General features: G+C 39.0%; 2 protein-coding genes across 9 annotated transcripts in view; one reads left to right on the top strand and one right to left on the bottom strand.

Annotated features, from left to right (window-relative positions):
- On the bottom strand, positions 1-22,665 carry TOR1AIP2 (torsin 1A interacting protein 2). 5 transcript variants are annotated; one of them, XM_069065458.1, is made up of 7 exons: positions 22,526-22,658; positions 12,105-12,341; positions 8,188-8,367; positions 7,060-7,250; positions 5,332-5,832; positions 3,305-3,463; positions 1-2,728 (listed from the first exon to the last, which is right to left on the bottom strand). In XM_069065458.1, the coding sequence occupies exons 4-7, from the start codon at positions 7,091-7,093 to the stop codon at positions 1,965-1,967; spliced, it is 1,458 nt and encodes a 485-aa protein (XP_068921559.1). In that variant the 5' UTR covers positions 7,094-7,250; positions 8,188-8,367; positions 12,105-12,341; positions 22,526-22,658; the 3' UTR covers positions 1-1,964. The 5 variants fall into 5 exon arrangements, with proteins under 5 accessions (XP_068921559.1, XP_068921560.1, XP_068921558.1 ...); XM_069065459.1 differs by lacking the exon at positions 12,105-12,341 and having other exon boundaries at positions 22,526-22,664; XM_069065457.1 differs by lacking the exon at positions 8,188-8,367.
- Positions 21,285-23,545, top strand: part of TOR1AIP1 (torsin 1A interacting protein 1) — a 39,967-nt gene continuing 37,706 nt past the window's right edge. Inside the window, exon 1 of one of the 4 annotated variants that reach the window (XM_069065455.1) lies at positions 21,285-22,682. In XM_069065455.1, the coding sequence (XP_068921556.1) occupies positions 22,229-22,682 (454 nt within the window). In that variant the 5' untranslated portion in view covers positions 21,285-22,228. The remainder of the gene's footprint in view (positions 22,683-23,545) is intronic. The other 3 variants (XM_069065456.1, XM_069065453.1, XM_069065454.1) reach the window with 3 other exon arrangements.

The raw sequence follows: 23,545 nt of genomic DNA, 5'->3' as shown, positions 1-23,545 counted from the left end.
TAAAGGTCAGTATAAGTGGAAATGAGTTTAATGAAGTCATCTTCAGTAGGGCCTGGGGAATTTGAGTTGTCATCTTTAGATATGTTACAACCTGAGATCTAGAACTTAGCATAAACCAGAAAAAAGGCACATGTGCAAAGTCATCTGAGTGATGCTAGCTCAGGGATATGAGTAACCTCTCCTGGATGAAATCTGATAGTAGTAGCTTCTCTTTGTGTAAGTGTTAGAACAGTCACTAAATGTACAAATGAAGTTCAGAATACAGGAAGAGTCTTAATTGACAGACAAAATGACTCCTGCTTTCTTTTGCAAACTTAATATTAAAGTCTTGGTTTATGAGTATATCTTTGTTTTTTAAATTCATTGTTATCTGGAAATATTTCAGATATATACATGAAAAAATTTAAGGCTACAGGTTATATATTATGTTAAATGTCCAAGAAACAATTCTGTAAGTCAAGCAAGTAACAGATCATAAGTATTTATGAAATATGAAGTAGCATGAACAGGTAATTTAAAAATCTGAATAGCATTTAAAAGACTCTGTTGAGAATAATTTAAGAGATTACAATAGATTAAAGACTTTGGTCAGTTTTTGTTTTTAAAAATGTAGTTTTTAGCTTTAAAAAATATATTACTCATATTGCAATGTCTCTTTATATAGTGCTTATTAAAATGGTCTTTGAAACTGAATACATAAACTTGACATTTTGAGAGAATTAACTTTGATCTTTATATGGGAGGAAAAGTGTGTTATAGCAAAAGCAATGAACAAATCACCAAGAGTTCTAGGTCACATCTTGAAGTGGAGGGGATGTTGAACTGAAGAAAGAAAAAAAGAGCTAATCCCAGGTTCAAGTGCTGACCTAACAGAAAGGCATGCTCCAGTCTGGTTCTCTCCTTAGATAAGACCTGAGGTAGTTCATTTCTGTGGACCGATGTAATAGTTCTTCAAGGCACCACTGATTTTACTTATATTGAGGCCATCTATGATATGTAAATGCTGGGAGAACCAAAACATACTAGATCCCTTTTTCTGCCTCTTTTTCTTAACTGACACTAATGTTTTAAGCTTCTGTTCATATCTTACCTCACTAGTATGAGATTCCATCATTAAGTCAAAAAATTACAAATATGAACCAGTCAAGCTTGGCCTCCTCCTGCCAAACTGAGCCTAACTGTAAAAAAAAAACAACTTGATTTAAATCTATGTGTTTTCTCATTACACTTATTTCCAAAAACACTTTCCTAAATCCTTATGTTTTAAGTATCAATGATGCACTTCAGTTTACCCCAGGGTCTTCTTTTCTTGACAAATTCTAGCTCTTTCCGCCCCTTTAGTCCCTTTAACTATCACTCTCTATGCTTTCTTAGGTATGTATCCCTTATGAACACAAAGTAATGAGGTGACCTCCCCCGAAAAGACATACTAGCCCCGTCAAGAAGTCACACACATCACAAAGAGGTCACCAGATAGTGCTAAGTCAGAGTTCTGGGTCTGTTCTTGGGTCTGTCTCACTTTCGAAGGTCGTTGGTCATTTAAAGCTTAGCTACCTAGTGTTGTCTACTTCAAAACCTTGCAGTCTGTTTGGCGAGAGTCCTCTAACTGAGAACACTAACTCTCTGGTGAGAAGATACCTTCTTATATTCTCACTTGAAACAGTAATGAAGACCCTGTAGTTAACCCTTGAAAGTAATAATATTCTCCTAAGATAGAGACCTGTGATGTTATTTTTTCATATTTAAAAAGAACTCTCAGTTGAAAAAACTATTGTGCTGTATTTCAGAACTGATTGGTTTCATCAGTTTTCATTTAGGAAGCTCTAACAAGAGGTAAAAAGATTTTAAAAGTGCAGATTTGTCCTAAAATTAATAGGATGCTTCTCAGAGTTTTCTCTCAAGTTTTCAAAGACCTATGCTGTCCTTAGTGTAAGCCTATACTGGATAGAATTCTGCGCTTAGCTTCATAGAAAACAACCTTTTTCTTCTATCTTCTTGACTGGTTGGACTGGCAGCACCAGGTGGGAGATGCGACTCCACAAGCCACTTAGTTTGTCTGAATCCATATGATTGAAGGAGCTGGGGGTGTCTGAATTAGTGAACCTAGCCCAAAGCAAGTCCCTCACTTTTTCTTCAGTTTCCCTTGGACCCACACCTGTATCTAGTGTCTCCTCTTCCAGTAGAACTGTCAGCACCAAGGCAACGTCCTTGAAGGCTGCATTCTCATGGTCACAATACTTGTAGAAAATCAAAGTGGAGCCTGCAGGAAGGGACTCAAAGCGATGGACCACTGCGGCTTTCCGTCCAACCTCAAACCCAGTACTTAGCTCGATATCCACAAACAGCTTGATGGTGTCGCTGTCCTCAGAGGTCCGCTGAGCACCATCGATCTTGATGGCCGTGACGTTCTGGGAGGATGTGTAGGCATCAGCAATGAGGTGGCTCAGGCACTTCAAGGTCTCCTTCCCTTCCTGAGCAGCTGTAAAGATGACAGTGGCTGGCTCTGTAGGACTAGATGCATTCAAGTGCTTCTGGAGAAACTTGCGTCCCCGCTGCCAGAGGTAAGAGCTCTGGCCTGGAAATTTGTCCTTCAGTTGGCTGAACTGATTCAGAAAGGCTTCCAAAGCAGGGTTTTTGGGCACATGCTGGGCCTGGGATGAGAAGCTGCCACACCAGGAAATGATGAATACCACAGAAATGAATACAGCCAAAAGACCAATGACACGTCCTGCAAGAAGGTAAAGAAAGAAAATTAGAGAAAGCATGAATCATACATAAATCTTGGGACAATTAAAGAGGAACCAATGAAGACAGACCACTAAGCATACACTTTTACTGGTACTGGTGGCCTTTTCCTAATCCCTCTGACTTTTTCTCAACCCCAAATCCCCTAGACACCCATTCTCTGCTCTGAGAAAATCTTATTATTACAAGGGCCAGGTGAGGAAAATGCCAGCACACATTTAAAAATGACTAACCAAAGATTACTTTTCAGTTTATATCTTGTGACATTTCCTTCCTATTCTGGGAACTTCCATATTGCTACACACGGCAAACTGCTTGCCAGATCTCAATGTTAACACCCATTCTTTCATTCTTTTCCTTTTTTTTTTTTTTTTGCTTTTTGGAGGGGGAGGGCAGGGCAATTGGGGTTAAGTGACTTGCCCAAGGTCACACGGCTAGTAAGTGTGTCAAGTGTCTGAGGCTGTATTTGAACTCAGGTCCTCTTGACTCCAAGTGCGCCACCTAGCCACCCCTTTAACACCCATTCTTACAATTATCTAATGTGCCATTTTTTTTTTACCTACAAATGTATATTTTGAGTTACTTTTTGTAATTTTGGAATAAACAGCTAATTTGCTCCACAGATTCTTTTCAAGGTTCTTTCCCACATCCTGGGTCCTCTCTTTGCTTTCTTCAGGTGAGAGTGTTTCTACTGGTTCTTGATGATGACTTTTAACCTCTGGGAACAAAAGAAGAAAAATACAACAAATCATTAAGAGGATTCTTAGCTATCTAACCATCACTGACCTAAGGGATCTGATTCCTCAAAAGATTTGTATATGTTTTAATACAGATCTAAAATGAAAGGTTATCATGAGAACATTGTATAAAGTAACAGAAGCATTGTGAACTGATCAACTATGATAGACTTAGATCTCCCTAGCAATACAATGATACAAGAAAATTCTGAAAGACTCATGATGGAAAAGGCTATCCTCATCCAGAAAAAGAACAATGGAGTCTGAATGCAGACTGAAGCATACTATTTTCACTTCCCCCCCCCTCTTTCTCATAGTTTTTTCCCTTTGGTTCTAATTCTTCTTTCACAACATGTCTAATGTGGAAATACGTTTAACATGATTGTACATATATAACCTATATCAGATTGCTTGCTGTCTTGGGCGGGGGGAGGAAAAGAGGGAGAAAAATTTGGAACTCAAAATCTTACAAAAATTAATGATGAAAACTATATTTACATGTAATTGGAAAAAAATAAAGTACTATTAAGTGAAAAAGTTTAAAATGTTAAAAAATAAAATCAGGGACAGCTAGGTGGCGCAGTGAATAGAGCACTGGCCCTGGAGTCAGGAGGACCTGAGTTCAAATGTGACCTCAGATGCTTACCAGCTGTGTGACCTTGGGCAAGTCACTTAACCCCAATTGCCCTGCCTTCTCCCCTTCAAAAAAGAAAAATTTAAATGAAAGGTTATTTTTCTTCTCTCAGTTTTCTTTAAGACTTGACATTTGTTTTCCTTCCAACTGGGGGAATACAAAATGTTTCTTCTTGATCAGTAACTACAAAGTGAAGTAAAACTCACTACCTCATAAGGGAATAAGAAAATTTTCTCCAAAGATTTTCAATTCTAGGCTAGCTTTCAGGATGAAGGCTAACTTCCTTTTTTTCTTTTTGGAGGGAAAAGGCAGGGCAATTGGGGTTAAGTGACATGCCCAAGGTCACATGGCTAGTTTTTGGTTAATTTTTTTATGTTAAGTGTGTGAGGCTGGATTTGAACTCAGGTCCTCCTGACTCCAGGGCCGGTGCTCTGTTCACTGAACCACTTAGCTTTCCCCACTATATGATATTGTAAGCAAAATTTAGTTTCTGGCTAATAGATAATTTTTGTATCCAATAACTCACACTAACATGTAGCTTCTAAAGTAAATGACAAGGTAACAATCAGTTTTTATCCATGGTGGCAAAAGTTCTATATCAGTTCTTTCTGTTTACTGGGAAATCTGGATGCAGTCTATTAGTCTTCTGGAAAGAAAAGTACAGATACACCTAAACGATTTAATTTCAGAGATATTTAGCAGGCAAAACTGACAGGTAGACCTCCCTTTGATGAGACAAGCATCAAGGGAAAAATCCACTAAACTGAATATTGTATTGAATTATTCTTTTGTCTGGGTGATTGTGCATAAATGGAATTGTTATAATATACAGGTTTTTCCCATACACAATACAAAATAAATTCAAAAGTAACTGGCTGGGGTGGGGGGTATAGCAGTTAGGAGAACTACAAAAAGACCCCATATAGGGGACAGTATTTGAACTGAGTTTTGAATAAAACTCAATTAGGGGAACTATATAACAGGCTAAGTTAAAGAAGAAATGCATTCCAGGCATGGGGGCCAGCTTATCCAAAGGCACAGAAGAGGGAATGTCATGTTGTGAGGGAGAGTTAATTAGTAATTCAGAAGAAATGTAGGTACAGGTACAGTACCAACAATAAGGGTTCTGAGATAGTTTGGGTTCTGACTCATGTAAACAATAACGTTAAGAAATGTTGATTAGCTACTTTATCTGACTGAATTATTTTTTCTTACCTTGTACTCCAACTCGTTTCCTCACCACAATATCATTTTCTAGTGCTTCTTTAGTAGGAACTGAGCTCTGCGTTTCCATGGTGTCCTGGGGAATACTGGATTTTTCATAATCTTCTCTGAGGACTACAGAGCTGTTCTCCTGGGGAAGGGTGGGACTTTCCTTTTCATTTAAGGAACTGTCAGTGTTTTGATCCAAGGGTCTTTCACATGGTCCTTCTGAATTGTGAGGATAACCTTGTTTACCACTGGGATCATCCTGGCTCTCCTCCTGCTCTGGTTTTATCTCTGGAGAGTTCCCTTCATCAGTTTCACCAGCATTTGCAGATTTATTTTCTGCATCCAGGCTTTGTGACCCTATTGTTTCTACCCCCATGACATCCTTAAGTCCAGAAACAGGACATTCAGCCTGGGTTTCTTCAATGGCACTTGGTACCATTAAAGTCTCCTGAGCCTGAGGAATCATTGTTGGATCTTTTTCCAGATTCTCTTTCATCTGACATTCTGTTTAGAAAAAAATTCACAATTTAGTGTACTTTCTTGAGAATGACTGAAAATGTCCCTCTGCCTTTTAAAAAAGTGGTTTCTGGTATACATTCTTTACTTCCCCTCCCACTAAAGATGTTTTCTTTTGCCTAAATATCATGTTTACATTATCATCATTTCAGTTCTGCTTGGCAGAGCTCCATTTTTCTTTACTTCACCAGTAACCTGGATTCTACTCCTGGTTCTCTTGGCTTTGCTACTAGATGAGCTTTCACCTTATCTTGCCAGGGTCCAGCATCCAGAGCCCACTCTGTATCATGCCTCCTTCTCTATTTGGACCTCTTCCCCACTGGTAACCTGAATTCTACCCCTCAGTACCCCCTGCCCAGTTCTTGCTCCCCTTATTATCTTCTTCCATCAGAATGTAAGCTCCTCAAGAGTAGAACTATCTTGCTTGCTCATATTTTATTCCCCAGATTCAGCACATAGTAAGCACCTAATAAGTGACCTATAAAATATATTATTTTTATCCTGGGAAGACTCTCCACCTATATCTTATATATCTATTAGCAGACTGGAACATTTGAATCGAGTTCTTCTGCCTCTGCTAAAATGATCAGAGCCAACTAAGTATATGAAATCCCAATGCCCTTTAGACTCTACAAACTTTATCCTATAGGCCTTTCCACCATTCTTTTTTAATGTATCTATCATTCTTGAATTTCATCATCATTCTTCAAAATTACAGGTTACCAATTTGGGCATGGCTTCTTAGTCTTTGGAACCAAAAGGTATCTCTATCTTATATTCTGATAAAATGCTAGTTTTCTTTTTGTTTTCCCTGCACTGGAGATTTTATCAGTAGAGTGAATTCCTGGGGTAAATGCTCCCTCCACCAAAGAAGTATATTCTCTGTATATTAGAGAGTTGCCTGAGGAGTGACTAGCTACACGGTCACACAACTAACACAGGACTTAACCCTAAGTGTTCATGATTCCAAGGTTGGCCTTCTATCTGCTACACTATACTTTATCTATCATGTACTTACTATCATTCTATTATTCAGCAAAACTTAATAATAGTAGTCATAGCCAATTAACCTGTGCCAAACTGGAAATACTAACCCAGATATTTTTGTTTAAAAGGGTACTTAATGGACAGTGATTTTTTTTATCTTAATGCATCCTGTTTTCTAGAATACATACCATGAGCCTCAGATTTCAGTACTGCAAAGACTGTACATACCTTCTTGAGGATTTCTGTATCCATTGTCACTCATTTTTGTGCCCTCTCTCTTCTGGATGTGATGTAGTCAGTTTTATTCCCTGGTTTTCCTTATGATGATATCTTGCTTTCTTCTATTTTGTTCAGAAACAACTCTCTCAATCTCAGTAAGTTCATGCCTCCCAGGACCCAGAGACCAGGGCTCAGAGTAACTTAAGGCAAACACAAAAGTATAGTTGATTAATGCAAACACCTAAATAGTTTAATGAATAAAGTTTCTAGGCACATGATGGTAAATAACAATCAGTTTTTTGTAATGTAAAACAGTTACATTCCTTATGCCTAGAACATCCTCCCTCCTCATTTGTTTTACTTCCTTTTGAAATACTATCTAACCTTTAAAACCCAGCTCAAATAACCTGCCTTTCACTGATCCCTCCAACTCTCCTAAATGAAAGTAATTTCCCCTTACTGCTGAAGTCTCTTAGCACTCTGAATTTTTCATATTTATCCTGTTTTATAGTTTTTTTACAAAGATATTTTCTTTCTCCTACTAGGGGCAGGCCCAGTAGTGTATTATTTACTTCTCTACTTCCTTCTGTATCTTGTATAATGCCTAGTAAATAGGCATGATGTAAAAATAATTAGTTAATTTTTTAGTTCTTTAAAAGATTTCTTTCCATTATGAAACATTTTGGGCGAAAAACAAAAACCATCCAGTTATTGTGAGGATGAAACTTATGGTCCTGAGATCATAAACACAACTAAAAATAACCACATCACTGCCAACTATTCTAAATGTTAGAATCTATTATCTTCCTGTGTTAAAGATGATGAAGCTTATCGTAAGCCTATTTTTCTGAGAAGTTATACATGTAATCAAAATTTATAAATGAATTCTAAAATGCTAGAAAGGAACTAAAGTGAAAAGAAAATCATTGCTAAACTATTATTTGTATTCAATACTATATAGATTCTTTATGAGACTTCAATTCCCTTCTAGTTCACATGGATAGATTCAATTTTTACTGCTAATCTGAAGTTAATATTTATCATAATCATAAAATTTCCAAACATATTTAGAAGGGATCTCAGTAACTATCTTGTAGTCTAACTCACACCCAAAAAGGAATCCTCTCTACAATATACCTGAGAAGTGGTAATCCAGTCTCTGCTTAGACTTCTAATGGAACAGGAATCTACTCCCAAGGTACCTCCCTTTACCCCTCTTCAACTTATGGATGCCTCTGAATCTTGCGAAGTTTTTCCTGACATCAAGTTTGAATCTGCCTCTTTGAATCTTTCAACCATTGTTTCCAGTTCTGCCCTCTAGAGAAATTCAGAGAAACATGGGAAGACTGATATGAAATGAAGCAAAATGTAATAAGCAGAACATGGAGAACTATTATGTACCATGATTACAATAATATAAACAGAAAGAATGCTAAAAGGAAGCCAAACTGTGATTGGAAGTGATGATCTCACGGAGAAGAAATGAAATGAACCTCTCTCTTGATTTCAGTAGAGATGTGGGACGACAGTTTTAGAATGTTGTACACACACACTGTCAGAGATTCTTACTGTGTGAATTGGTTGTCCTTAACTTCTTCTTTGTTACAAGGGAGGGGTAAAGGTTGGAGGTGAGGAGGTGGGCTTACCTGAAGATGTGATATAAAAATGGGAATCATCAATAAAACTTACTTTAAAAAGTATCTACAGTAGAAAAGGTCAATTTAGACCAAAACAAGCACCAAGAATCATTATTTGTAATTTGATCTGCAGCTCAGGGATATTGACAGAAAAGCCATACCTCTGACATTCCCACACAAACTTATCCTCCAATATATAAGGAAAGTGCAAATCCTAGGCTTTTTTGAAGTTTCTCCTAAACCTATATTACAAAATAAGTATAGTTCAAAAGAAGATTGTAATTTGACATCAGAATAGAAAATACAGTTTTTTCTCCCAACACTTAAACTTTCAGATTTAATTGGGTTAGAATACAAATTCTGAATGTTCTGTAATTTCCCTTATCACCCAACATTATCTTTTTTCACCACTTGTTTTTTCCTAAATAGAAATTGAACAATTTATTTATTTGTTGCTTTTTGGAGGGGAAAGGCAGGGCAATTGGGGTTAAGTGATTTGCCCAAGGTCACACAGCTAGTAAGTGTTAAGTGTCTGAGGCAGGATTTGAACTCAGGTCCTCTTGACTCCAGGGCCAGTGCTCTATTCACTGAGCCACCTAACCACCCCAACAATTAGTTTATTAAAGAAAAAATCCCCTTGATCTTTCACTAGTAGTGATAATTTGCCATTTCTGACAGCAGATGAAAAGAACTTCCCCTGGGCAATTTCAATCAGCTGAATTTTCATATGGTGCCCAAAACCATAACAGAAGGATATAAAATAACTTCTGTAAAACCCTGGAGTTCTCATTTAAAAGATTTCCTACAGCAATACCACTACTAGGTCTATATCCCAAAGAGATCAAAGAAAAAGTATTCAAATGTACAAAAATATTTATAGCAGGTCTTTTTATGGTAGCAAAGAACTGGAAATTGAGGGGATGCCCATTAACTGGGAATAGCTAAACAAGTTGTGGAATATGATTGTGATGGTATACTATTGTGCTATAAGAAATGACAAAGGGGATGGCTTCAGAAAAACCTGAGATTTATATGAACATCTGGATACAAAGTAAAATGAGCAGAACCAGGAGAACATTATACACAGTAACAGCAATATTGCAATGATGAAAAATACTATCCACCTCCAGGGAGGGAACTGATGAACTCTGAGTATATATTTAAGCATATTTTTTCCACTTTATTTTCCTTGCCTTTTTTTGTTGTAACACGGTTAAAATGAAAATGTGTTGCATGACTTCACATGTATAATAGGTATCATATTGCTGCCTTCTCAATAGATAGGAGAGCATGAGAGAAGAAAGAATCTAGAACTCAAAATTTTGTAATGAATGTATATAAAATACATGTATGTACACATATACATATGTGTGTACATATGTATGTATTTGTATATTTATTTCCTCTATGGTATATTTAATTTTCTTTTTCCTATTGGAGAGCAATTGGGGTTAAGTAACTTGCCCAAGGTTACACGGCTAGTGTGTGTGTGTGTGTGTGTGTGTTTGTGTGTGTGTGTGTGTGAAGTGTCTGAGGCCAGAACCAAACTTGGGTCCCTTTACTCACTCTGCACCACCTAGCCACCCCTGGTATATTTAATTTTCAAGGCTTTTCTAGTCCATAACATTTATTTCATTTTTAGAAGAGTTTCCCTGATAAGTTTTGTATTATGTAATCCCTTGAAAGAGCTCTTAGTTTTACTGTACTCATTTTTTGACAACTACTCCAAGGCAGTGTAGTATAACAGAAAGAGCACTCCATTTAGAATCTGAAACTTTGGTTCAAATTCTGACTGCCACTTTATTATCTGTGTGGCAACTTGTACCACAGGTTCTTACTCCAAGGCCAATGGTCTTTCTACCCTGCTGCCAATTACAAAGCAAAGCTCTTCAGGCCAATGCTATTATCTCTACATTACTGATAAATTCAAATAAATAAAGATTCTGTGACTCACAAAACCAAAGGTTACATGACAATTTCACGGCTTAACTGGTCATCCAGTTCAGATCTCTATATACTACCATACCAGTATGTCCTTCACTGTAAACATTTTACCCCATGTTTCCTCAAGGTGTTATAAGACATCAGAAAACCCCAAAGAACTGGATTAGTGAGGTTAAAAAAAAAATTTAATCTCCCACTATTAGGTAACTTAATCTTTATTACCCCAATGGGTCATTAATTTACTAATAAGATACATTAGAAAAGGTTAGGTTAGAGGCTTCAAAATTAATTTTAAGCCAATAGGAAAGATAAGTTAAGGAGGTATTATCATTATTATTGTTATGATTATTATTTTATATATTATTGTATAATAATGAGTATTATTGTTATGATTATGATTTATTATTGTTTAATGTAAGAATTGAAATAACATAAAAGATGTCTGGCCAGGTACAAGGATCCATTTTAGTTAACAATATAAATTAAAAATATAAAGTTTGGAGAGACTGCTGGCCTCTAAGACTTAGGTTCAAGTCCTCCCTCTTCCACATATAGGCTGTATGACTCTGGACAAGTCACTTAACCAACCCGATAAGCCACCAATAAGATGTACTGCAGGCCTGATCTATTTTGACTGTTAGAGCTCCTCATTGGGAACTGATACAAACAACATCTCAGGTCTGGTAAAAAAGAAATAATAAAGTCTTACAATTCAGTATTTGTGATAATACAAAGAGTTATAATAGGTTTGGTGGGTACAGCTGAGTTTTAAATAATTTTTTTAAAATTCAGTTCAAAACAAACATACTATACTAGTAGGAGGGCTAGACTGGTTTCATTTTCGTCTGCATCTCCACAGCTTTGCAGTGCCTGTCACATAGTTGGTAGTTAATAAATACTTATTAATTGACTGTTACAATGCAAAGTCATTCTAAATATCATGTGTAAAGAAGGACAGGGTAACTTTCTGTGATTTGGAGACAAAACAGGGCATTGCACATTTATATTACATAACCAAAATGGTAGATGCATTAGAGGACCTATGTGTTCAGAAGCCTCAAACTTTCCTCTTTCCCAACTCTTAAAAAAGGCTTTAGAGAAGTTCATCATAAGGTTCTATCTTCAACTCAGCACTATTCTTAATTGTACTACATAGTTAACTGAGTAAGGATTTCAACTAGACCCAGGAGCTAGGTTTCCAGTTCATTCTCTAAAACCTATAAGAGTTCCCCTTTTCCCACCGTTCCACTGAAACACAAAATAATGTATTATTCCTTATTTGGTGACTTTTTTTCCTGAGGGGGGAGGGGAGCTGGGGTTGGTAAACGGGTAATACTGAAAAGCAAGCATTCTAGAAACAAACAATATAAAGTTAAATGTTAATTTTAATCACAGAATTGTTAGTGCTAGGAGTTTAAAGATCAATTCATCTAACCCCTTTATGTTCCAGATGAAGAAATTAAGTTTACTTACTCATAGATTCTTGATCACAGGAAAAGCATTCTTAATAGTGGATTTTGAATCAAAGCCCACTTCAATAATCAAATTCCAAAGGCATGAAACTTTTCAGTTTTCAATCCGGACTGGAAAAACAGGTAGCTACACACACACTCCTGGCCTCAAATCCTTCCTCGGTCAACGTGACAGTGAACTTTGCCTCAAGGAAAAGGCCTCCAGTGGAATGCTGGGAGTAGTAGTTTTTCCTATTTCCTATAAGGAAGCTTATGTAACTATTAAGTTATGACTATTAACAACATGTACTTGCCTTCATTTTTTTGGTAAGCAGTACTTCAAAATTCTTATTTTCAGAAAATTATTAATATTCTAAAGATATGCTCCCATCTTCTGCTGACATCAGAGAGTTGTCATTAGTCCTTTTAACAGCTGAGTAACCCCCGGAAAAGTCCCATCACTTCTCTCAGTCTGTTTCCTCAGTTCTAGAAGTGCTTAATAATAGCACTTACCTCACAGGCCTGTTGTGAGGATCAAGAGGGTTTACATGTATAACGTGTAAAGTGCTTTGCAAATCTTAAAGCATAACTTAAAAGCATTATTATGATTGCTATTATTAATTCTTTAAGTACTTTCCAACCTATAAAGCAGGAACTCTAAATTACTCTGGTCACTTTAAATATATAGAATCACAGAATTTCAGAACTGGAAAAGCCCAGTCCAAAACATGATAAAGAATCCCTTGAAAACCTCCAGTGAAGGAAGAACCCATTATATCCTGAAAAAGCCCATTCCACTTTTGGATAGCTTGAATTATTAGGAAAATTTTCATTATGTAAAGACCCAATTTTCCCTTTTACATTTTTTTATCCACTAATCCTGGTGCTTCCCCTGGAGTCAAGCAAAAGCAATAAAACCCTCTTCCAGGTGACAAGCCTTTTAAATACTTGAACACAGCTATAACATTCTTCTCCCTGCTTACCCTCAAGTCTTCTCTTCTCCAGGATAAATAACCTCATTTCCTTCAACTAATTATCAAACTTACAGGTGGTGGACCATGCACAAGTCATTTACTCTTGAAAGCCTGTATTATAATATCTCTATATCCACAAAGTGGGGATAATAGCACCTGATCTGAACTGCTTCATGTCAGTGTTACTGTGAAGAAAGTTCTTTGTGAACCTCAAAGCATTATATACACATTATTATGGTAACAACAACCAAAAAGTATAACATCCATAAGAAGTGAGAGCATCTAAAAGGAAAAGGTGGTCAAGAGTGTCTAGATCCTTCATAGAGGTATATAGGTAATAATTAGGTAGCACTGAAATAAAAGGCTGTATTAAGCAATTTGATGGTCATTAGCATTTTCTGAGACAGCAATTCCAGTCAAACTGATTGGGTCATAAATTCAAATAACAAAAGTACAGGTAATTAAGGAACTTAGGATCAACTTTTTTTAGCTGTCTTTTTTGAGACAGAAAGCTAAATTCCTTTTTGACCGGGTTAACAATCTGCTATGGGAGATGCTATCAATATAGTTTACTTAATTGTAGCAAAGCATTTAATAAAGTATGTCATGTTATTTATGTAAAATAAAGGATCAACAACCTTGAAATGAAAAAGAAAAAAAAAAGCAAAAGGCTAAGACTAGCAGCTCAGTTTATCTTTCACTTAAAAGTTCAAAATTACTTTATCACCAACAAAAACCCCACAACAAGAGATATAAAAGATACCCTATTTAAAATAACCATAGAAAGTCTAAAATACCAGAGATTATACCTGCCAAGAAAAACCCAGGAACTATATAAACATAATTACAAAATATTTTTATACAAATAAAGTCAGATTTAAATAACTGAAGAAATATTAATCTTTCAAGTGTGGTCAGAGCCAATATAAAAAAAAAACAAAACAACACAATTCTACCTGATCCATTTATTCAATGCCATCCCAATTAAATTGCCAAAAAGTATTTTATTGAGCTAGAAAAAAATAATAAAATTCATTTGGAAGAACAAAAAGTCAAGAATTTCAAAGGAATTAATGGGGGAAATTGTAAAGGAAGGAGGTTTAACAGTACCAGATCTTAAATTGTATTATAAGGCAGTAATAATCAAAACTGTCTAGTACTGGCTAAGAAACAAAGTACACATAAAGTATACTGTAGCAAATGATTATAGGAACCTTATGTTTTGACAAATATAAAGTTTTAAGCTTATGGGATGGATAAGGACCGACTATTTGATAAAAAAAAAGTTTGGAAAACTAGAAAGTAGTGTGGCAAAAATTGGGTGGAGACCAGTATCTTACACCATTTATCCATATAATGTCAAAATGGATACATGACCTAGATATAAAGGAAGATGTCATAAATAAATTAGAAGAACATGGAACATATTACCTATCAGATTTAGGGATAGAAAAACTTATGAATAAACAAGAAATAGAGAATATTGGGAGCTGTAAAATGGATTATTTGTATTACATTAAATTAAAAAGGTTTTGTACAAATAAAACCAATGTTGCCAAGATTAGAAAGAAAGCAGAAAATTGGGAAAAAATTTATAGACAGTTTCTCAGATACAAGTCTCATACTTAAAAAAGATAATTTTGTTAAATTTATAATATGTCATTCTTCAATTGATAAATGGTCAAACAGAGCTTTTCAATGAAGAAATAAAAGCTATACATATGAAAATGCTCTAAATAATTATTGATTAGAGAAATGCAAATTAAAACAATTTTGAGAGATCATCTCACACCTATCAGATAGGCTTAAATGATAGAGGGGGAAAATGAGAAATGACAGAGGGGTTATGGAAAAATTGGGACACTAATACACTGTTGCTGGAACTGTGAACTGATCCAATGATTTTGGAGAACATTTGGAATTATGTTCAAAGAGTAATAAAACTGTGTATACTCTTTGGCCCAGTAATACCACTATTAGGTCTGTTTCCCAAGGTGATGAGGGAAAAAAGAAAAAGAACCTATGTGTTTTAAAATATTTATAGCAGTTCCCTTTCTGGTGGCAAAGGACTGGAAATTGAGGAGATGTCCAACAACTGGGGAATGGCTAAACAAGTAGTAGTATATGATTTTGATGGGAAACTACTGTCCTACAAGAAATGATGAGCAGGCTGATTTTGGAAAAACACGGAAAGACTTGAATGAAATAATGAAGAAATGAGCAGAACCAAGAGAATGTTGTATACATTAACAGCAATGTTGTAAGAAGAATAACTGTGAATGACTAAGTTATATATGAACTTATTCATTGTTATTCTGAGTATTATAAACACTGAAATCAGCTACAAAGGACCTATGAAGGAAGATGCTACTCACCTCCAGAGAAAGAACTGATAACTAGAAGTATGCATAATATAGTTTTACATATACATGTATATATCTGTGTCAAACAGTGGCCTTCTCTACTGCAAGGTAGGGAGAGAGGGAGGGAGACAGCTCAGAAAAATTAAATTTTAAAAAACTGCTAAGTTTCTAAACCAGTGCTTTATACAATTTCATATCATATTTATAAATGAAATCAATGATTTAATTACATAGTGTTAAATTATGTCTGCTACACAGAGATGGGATGGTAGAAGCTGGACAGACCAAAGGAATCAAAGGTCATTTGCTGTTATTGCTAGACAGTACAATAATAGGACACTGGATACAAATCAGATACATCTGGGTCAAATTCAGCCTTAAGACATGTACCAGCTGTGTGACTCTGGACAAGCCATTTGACAGTTTGTCTGCCTCAGTTTCCTTCATCTGTAAAATGGGGATAATAATATCACTTATCTCCCAAGGTTGTTATGAGGATAAAATGAGAAAAGATTTTGTAGAGTTTTTTGCAAACTTTAAGGAGCTATATAAATGCTACTCTAACAGTTTTACTGCTAATGTTTTAATTATTAGAGAGACCTGAGCATGTTTGTAATTCAATCACCATCTGCCAAGTTGCAAATCTTCCCTTGCTATATCACTCACTATTCTCATTCCCATCAACCTCAGCCATACATCTCTGCAATCCTGCTACTCTGTCTTCTCCTTTCCCTGTGCCCTCTGGAACCCTGATCCATTGTTGATGAAACTTCTCTTCTGCTTAGATGGCTTCCTCTTAGTCTTTACAATTTCTTGGACTCAACAGAAACCTGGCTCCCCATTCCTTCAGAAGATACTGCATCACTAGTCATATTCTCCTGTGCTAAATGTACTTAGTATCAGTCAACCAATAAGCACTTAAGTGTATACTCTGTGCACTCTCAGTGCTTGGCACTGGGTATACAAAGAATGGTGGGAGGGGGATGACCCTTACTCTCAAGGAAATTATAGTCTAATGGGGAGATAATAACAAGTAACTAAGTGAATACATAATCTATATAGAGTACATGGGATCAAAGGGGGAAGCGACTCACATCTGGGGGTGGGACAGAGATGAAGCCAGGAAAAGTCTTCCACAGAAGGTGGGCTTTGCACTCAATCTTGAAGGAAGCGAGAAAAACTAAGAGGTAAAGATGAAAGAACATTCCAGGAGGGTGTAGAAGTCTTCTGAACATGCAGAGGTGAGAAAACTAGGGGAGGGACTTTTAGAGGCATGTATGGATTGGATTGGGTAGGGATGGAGGGATTCTTGGAGGGGTGGGTGAATGGGGGATGAGAGGGTGGAGAGAGAAGATATGGTAAAAAGGATAGGGTAAAAAGAGAGGCTAAGAAATAAAATAGTGGGTAAAAATAAAATGGAGGTGTAATGTAATGCCAAGGAAAGGCAACTTCCCAAGGTTCAAAATACCAGCATAGGTGCTCTCCATTTTATTCAGTGACCAAGCAAGAACAGAGAAGGTCAAAATATGACATCATTCCAAATACAGCATTTACTAAGGGTGATTAAATAATCTCCAAGTACTACCCCACCCCAGGACCTTCCATTCATTCAATCAATTACAAAGTCCCTGTTCTAAATACTTCTCCACCCCTAGGCTGTACCTTCATTTGGTCCACCACAAAGCCCCTCTTCTCAAATGGAGATTAGTTTCCAAAACATAAGTAAAGTACCTTCATTTGTTCAATCCCAGAGCACAAAAAGGTCAAAAGTTCCCCACCCCTGGATCACAACTGAATCTACCCCAGAGTTACATCAAGTTTAAGCACAGCACTTAATACCCAAATGGAGGTCTTTTCTTCATCTTGACAAGAGGCAAGTTCTCAGCAATCTTAGTTCCTGGGGAGACAAGGCTTTAGCAAGGCCACAAGATACATTGCCAGTCCCTTCATTAATTCATCCTCTGGCTGTAGAACAGTCCTAGAACCCCTGAAAACTTTAGCAAAACCCTCTCCCAGGATTTCTGTAAACATACAACAAGAAAATCCTTCTTCAGGGCTTCTGAACCAACAGAGAGGTTCCCAGACCCCTGCAACAACAGCACTGTACTTCACCAGTGGACAGTGTTCACTCTGTCTGCAGGACAGTCTCCAGACCCCTGCAACAACAGCACTGTCCTTCACCAGTGGACAGTATTCACTCTCTGTCTGCAGGACAGTCTCAGGATCTCTTAGCCAGCAGCCAGGTTCCAGGACTTCTTCAACAAAAAGACTGTCTTTCACCAGTGGACAAATCTGGCAAAACAACATCAAAACAGACAGACAAAGTACCAGCAAAACAGCCAGTCTCCTCAGTCCTTGGCAGCTCAGGGGACAGGTCTCAAAAGTCCAGGGCAATTCAAAGTGGCCCCCAACAATCCTTTCAGTCTCTCTCTGCCTCCACAAGGTGCTGCTTCCAAAAAGTTCTTCTGCCTCTCTCTTGTCTCTCCAAATCACCAGCTCCTCCCAGTTCCGGACTTTCTTTTCACATCAACAAGTCCATCCCACAGGTGGGATTAACAAGCTCTGGGTTTTAACACACTCAATTTGAAAACCAAGCCAATACAGGGGGAACTTTATATTCCATTACTATCACAGGAGGGAAATTCATGAATGTAAATGTAACGTTTATTGAAGTTCTCTCTTTGTGATGTCAAGGATTGGAAATTGAGGGGATGTCCATCTACTGGAGAATGGCTGAACAAATTGTGGTATATGGCTGTGCTGGAATACTACAAGAAATGATGAGTTCAATGATCTTAGAAAGCATGGAAAGACCTGTATGAAATGAAATGATTAAGAATAAAGTGAGCAGAATCAAGAGAATACTGTATATTGGATACAAATCAGATACATCTGGGTCAAATTCAGCCTTAAGACATGTACTAGCTGTGTGACTCTGGACAGGCCATTTGACAGTTTGTCTGCCTCAGTTTCCTTCATTTGTAAAATGGGGATAATAATATCACCTATCTCCCAAGGTTGTTATGAGCAATATTGTTTTAAGAACGCCTTTGAGCAACTAAGTCATTTTCACTGTTATAAATTCAAAAATCGAAAAATAAAGGACATAAAAAGATGTTCATCGAAAGAACTAATAGAATGTATAATTTTACATATACCTATACATATGTATGTGTAGACACTAGACACATCCTATTTGTGTCTAGTGGTAGCCATCTCTAAGGTGGGGGAATGAGAGAGTCAGGCATGGTAATAAGAGACGAAGCATTGTGACCAAAATACTGCAAGGTCAGTGTAACTAGATCACTTTGTATGCAGAATCAGGTAAAATTTAAGATTTTAAAGGGGAAGGGGACAGATTATGAGGGGCTTTAAAAGCCAAACATTAGTCTTTAATCTGATCTTGGAATAGGGAGCCACAGAACTCAATGCTGTGTCAGAATTAGGTCCATACTTTAGAAAAAAACTAGTCCAGCAGTTGAGTGCAGATAAAATGGAGTGAGGAGAGACTTGAACTAGAGTTCTGGCTTTATGAGACAAGGGATGTATGACAGATGCCATCAAGGTAGAAATAACAAGATCTGACAACAGATTGAATATGGGGGATGAAGTGAGGAATAATGAATGGCCAAGACAATAAGGTTTTGAACCTGAATGACTGGGGACAGGGTAGTGCCCCTCCACAGTAATAGAGAAGTTCAATATGAAATGTAATTCAGTGCTTTAAAAAACAAAATTTTTCTCCATGACATTCTAGGCACTTTACCAAGAAATATTTCAAAATTGTAATCAAACCACCCCCTGGATTGGCTGGCCACAAAATCCACTGGGATCTGTAGTTCTTCCCAGTTTTAGAAGAAATAGGGGTTCCAATCTTGTTAGGTGTTGTTACAGTAATTTTCAGAGATTGGTAACTGACATGACAAAAGTTTATTCTGGTCTTAAAAATAATCTGACAGGAAGGAATTTCTTCTACAAACCTAAGAGATAAGTTCTCTGGTAGGGTACACAAATTAAATTGGCTCTGAAATCAGAGGCTGTGGGCTCAAATCTCATCTCTGATTACCTGTAAACCTTCAAGTAACTTGATCTTTCTGGGCCTATTTTCTTATCTGTAAAATAAGGGGTTAGTCTAGCTGGCCTCTGAAGTCCTTTCCAGCTCTAAATCTATCATCCCAAGGGGGATTTCACTCCTGAAAACAGACAATTTCACTTTTGGACAGCTCTCTGTCATTAAAACTTCTCTAGGTTGAGCTTTGAAGGGTTGCTGGGTGAAACACATATGTTGTTAGGTATATATGTAGCTGCCACCTCACAAACAGAGGAGGGGCCAGAATATAAGTGATCCTCCCAGGTAGACTAAGGCCATAAACAAGCAAACTTCTGTCTAAAATTGTCTATACCTTTTCTTTTTTTAAAAGGTTCATTTCTTTGGGGAAGCTATTCTTGAGCTATTTTTGGCAGTACACTAGTAAGTATAATAGTAGATGAACCCCTTCCTTTCTAGACCACAGGCATAAGAAATTAAGAAAATACCTTCCACAACAAAATGGGCCCAAAGGTAAGTTTTTTATGTGTCTATTATTTTTGCTTATATTAAATCTACTGGTAAAAAAAAAATGAGGCCCTTGAGGGCCCTTTTGACAATGTCTATTAGGTATAGCATTTGATTAATTGTAGACAGTATAATTTAATATTTTACAGTCAACTAATAACGGTGTTTTTTAATGTTAATAATATACTCTCTTTAGACTAGTTTTCTAAAATCCTAAATGCTAGTTAACTTACTTTATACTTTTAAATAACTTTAAACGCAGCAAAAAAACTTGTGGTCTCATATTCCTTAGGCTAAAATAGACCACTTTCATTTTCCATTCCCTGATAGCAATAAAAAGCAAAAAGCAAGTTATTTCTTAGTGTTCTTCCTTTTTTTGTCTTTTGTTCTATTATTTTACTGCAGTCCAGTGTTCATATCAATATCTAAAAAATGAAGCACTGATTTTTAAAAGCACCATTATGTCCCCATATTATGTTACCTAACACAAAGAATATCCTTTATCAATGCTCTAACTAGAGTCTATATGATAAAAACCATAAAACGGCAAGGTTGCATCTACTAATTCTGAATTTATGATCATTTGGCCAAAAGTTGAGACATTGAAGTTTTTATTTACCAAGAGAGTAGTTTAAACAAGATCCTAATAACTTTAAATTCTTTAAACTAATTTCAAAGCAGACTCAAGTATTTGTCACCTATATAAAATTGATATCCTAAACATAAATCCTTTTTTATTTATTCACTAAATCATCTTCCCTGGCCTCATTGGACTAGTACTGGTCACTGTGTCCTTACAATAGAATTTTTTAAAAGACATGAGGCTTTTCACCAATTATGAATATCCCACCCCAGTATTTCAAATTGGTTGTTAAATGCATATAATGCTATTATTTATTATCTTGGTTCTACCTAGTTTTTAAAATTTCTTACTTTAGTCTCTGGCACAGATTCGGTTCTTAATAAATGCTTGATGGATATTAAACTAAAATTGGAAATTGTACAATTAAATCTAGAATAAATCTGTGCAGGAAATTCCTGAAGCAGATTAGAAAAAAATACAGGTGTATTTACCAAATTTCTAATGAAGCAGAAAGCACTCCATAATTTCACATCAGAGGAATGTCAGTTTCCAAAAGGATCAAAAATTTAGAGTTGGAAGAAATGTAAACAATCTCTCAGTTTTAAAGATGAGGAACTGAGGCGCTCAGCAGGACCGAATAAAAGTAAACAAGTAGTCTTACGTCAGCTTGACTCTGCATTGTACCAAGCACCCAGTTTTACAGGTGTAATCGGCTGATAAATGTGTAAGCAAGGCTCTTCAGAATCATTTCAGTATCACGATATGGTTAGCGGATAAACTTTTGTTTTCATTTCTTGCGCTACTCAAATGTTGCTTTAAGTAAATGACTAGGTCGTTCTTCCGGTAGAAAGGGATTTCCCTATTCTTAAGAGTGGACTATAAAATTAAGTGACTGAAAATACAAACATTTCGCCATGATAGAACATACACACACCTCCACTTTACAAGTTTTTTATTTTTTCTCTCCCACTCCTAATTTACAAAGGGTCAGGGAAGGAAGGTGGGAGATCTTTTCAAAGGGTAAATAATCCCAAAAAAACCAAAACCGCATCCCCGCATTATCCACGTCCAGAACCGTCAGTGCCTCCTTCCGACAGGTCAGGAGGAGGTGACCGGCTCCGGCCGACGGCGGGATGGTCAGCCTAGGCACTCCGGCTACGGATTTAACGAAATGGAGGCAGCGGCGGTAATGCCGGCTGGCCTCTGAAGGCCCGTGCCCCGCCACGGCCTCCCGGTGGGGAGGGTCTCGGGCAGGCGGCCGGGCTCAGGAATGCTGCGCCACAGCCAGTCCCCGGCCGAGCCAGCCCCGTGACCACGCTGGCTGCAGAGCCTGGGATGGCCGGCTCCGGCCCGCCGCCTCCTCGGGCCCCTCCCCGCCCCCCGCGCAGGAGGGCCAGGCTCTCCCTTCTCCTCCTTTTGTGGGCCTTCGGCCAGGAGGGCGGGGGTGACACACACACACCCAGCAGCAGCTGACCGAGCCCGGGCACTGCCTGCCTCACAACCCTCGGGAGCTACCATGGGCCCAGAGGAGGCCGGACCCCGCAGCAGCGACAGCGACAAGAGCGGCGGCGGCCGCGGTCCCAGCGACTCCCAGCTACCTCCCTGACGGGCACGGAGCCCCTACCGCCGATCCAGAGAGGAACCCGGCAGGCCAGCCTAGGCCCGCGGACCATGGCAGGCGAGGGGTGGGCAGCGCACGTCACGCCCAGGGCCCCGCTACGACAAGGGAGGCGCCCGCTCGCCCCTCAAGATGGCGACGGAAGGGACGCGCTTGCGTACGGAAGCCCCTCGCCTCAGCGCAGGGGCCGGCGGGAAGTGAGGTTCTCCGAGCTCCCGCCCCAAGTGTACGGAGACTTCGAGCCGCTTGCGTCCGGAGGAAGTGCCCGGGTAGAAAAGCGAACCCAGACACAAGAGTTCCGCCCTGTGCCCGGGAAAGAGGAAGTGGAGGAGAGAGAAGCCTATTATTACCTTAGATCTCGGCAACCCGCTCTCCGCTCGTGCTTGGGACCCGTAGAGATGAATACGAGAAGAACGACCCGGCTCCAGCAGCAGGAGGCTCAGCCACCGCCGCAGCCCTCGCCGGCCACTACCAGGAGAGGGCTTCGGGACCTGCAGTCCTCGGAAGGTGAGTGCGGCGGAGGCGGTCGCCGCCGGTAACGGGCTGGAGAGGCGCGCGCGCGTCCTGGGTGGGTGGGAGGTTTCCCGCCTAGGCGGGCGAGCACCGCTTCGCGCCCCGCGGGGGGTCCTCTTCTCGCACCGCCTCGGCCTCTCGCGAGGGATGGGCTCCCGGCCGGGAGACCAAAGGTGGAGAAGGAAATTGATCGGGAACGGGTGGGACAGGATGGACCCTAGAGTCCCGCGGAGGATGCGGGACGTCCAGGCTGGGAGAGAAAGGAGGACTGGGATGGCGTAACGCGGAACAAACCCTTTCAGCAGCCCCCCACCTCTCCGGAGCTCCCCTGGCGCCTTTCCTCGCCAAGGGGTCCCCTGGATGCTCAGACCAATGGTCCCACCCCCACCTGTTATCCTCCCCCCCCTTCCCCCAGGAAGAAAGAAGAGGGGAGGTAGCCCCCAAGAGGGGGAGACGAAGGGCGCCTGTGTTATGCTTGATGGGGGGCATTGGCCCCACCCCAGGCTCAGTGAGAATTTTGACATTTGTCATCGTTCTTGAGCGCTCTCTCTTGGAGAGTCCATGAGTATTTATTAAGCGCCTACTGTATACCGGACACTGAGCTAAGCGCTGGGAAATGGAAGACCTCCCTGTTTCTTGGGACCTCAGTCCGACGGAGACAAGGCGAAAACCGCGGTGTACGGAGAAGAGCAGGATAAAGGAAGATGATCATTAGGGGGAAGGGGCTAAGGGGCATCAGGAAAGGCTTCTAGTGGCGGGGGGGTCTTAGCTGGGATTCGGAGTAAGCCGGGGGGCTGAGAGGAGGAGGAGGGAAAAGGATACGCGGCGTGGGGATCAGCCAATCAGAGCGCCAGAGC

Source organism: Petaurus breviceps, unplaced genomic scaffold (assembly GCF_028583685.1).
Source record: "Petaurus breviceps papuanus isolate PSGF00001 unplaced genomic scaffold, PetGlider_PUasm1.0 90692, whole genome shotgun sequence".
NCBI classification, from domain to species: Eukaryota; Metazoa; Chordata; class Mammalia; order Diprotodontia; family Petauridae; genus Petaurus; species Petaurus breviceps.
This window is presented reverse-complemented; position numbering and strand designations above follow the sequence as displayed.

Coding starts and splice junctions, on each gene's coding strand:
- TOR1AIP2 (XM_069065460.1), bottom strand. CDS start 7,093: ATGAGTGACAATGGATACAGAAATCCTCAAGAAG. Junction 3,464..5,331: donor GAAACGAGTTGGAGTACAAG/GTAAGAAAAAAT, acceptor TTTTGTTCCCAG/AGGTTAAAAGTCATCATCAA. Junction 2,729..3,304: donor CTCAAAATATACATTTGTAG/GTAAAAAAAAAA, acceptor ACCTTCTTGCAG/GACGTGTCATTGGTCTTTTG.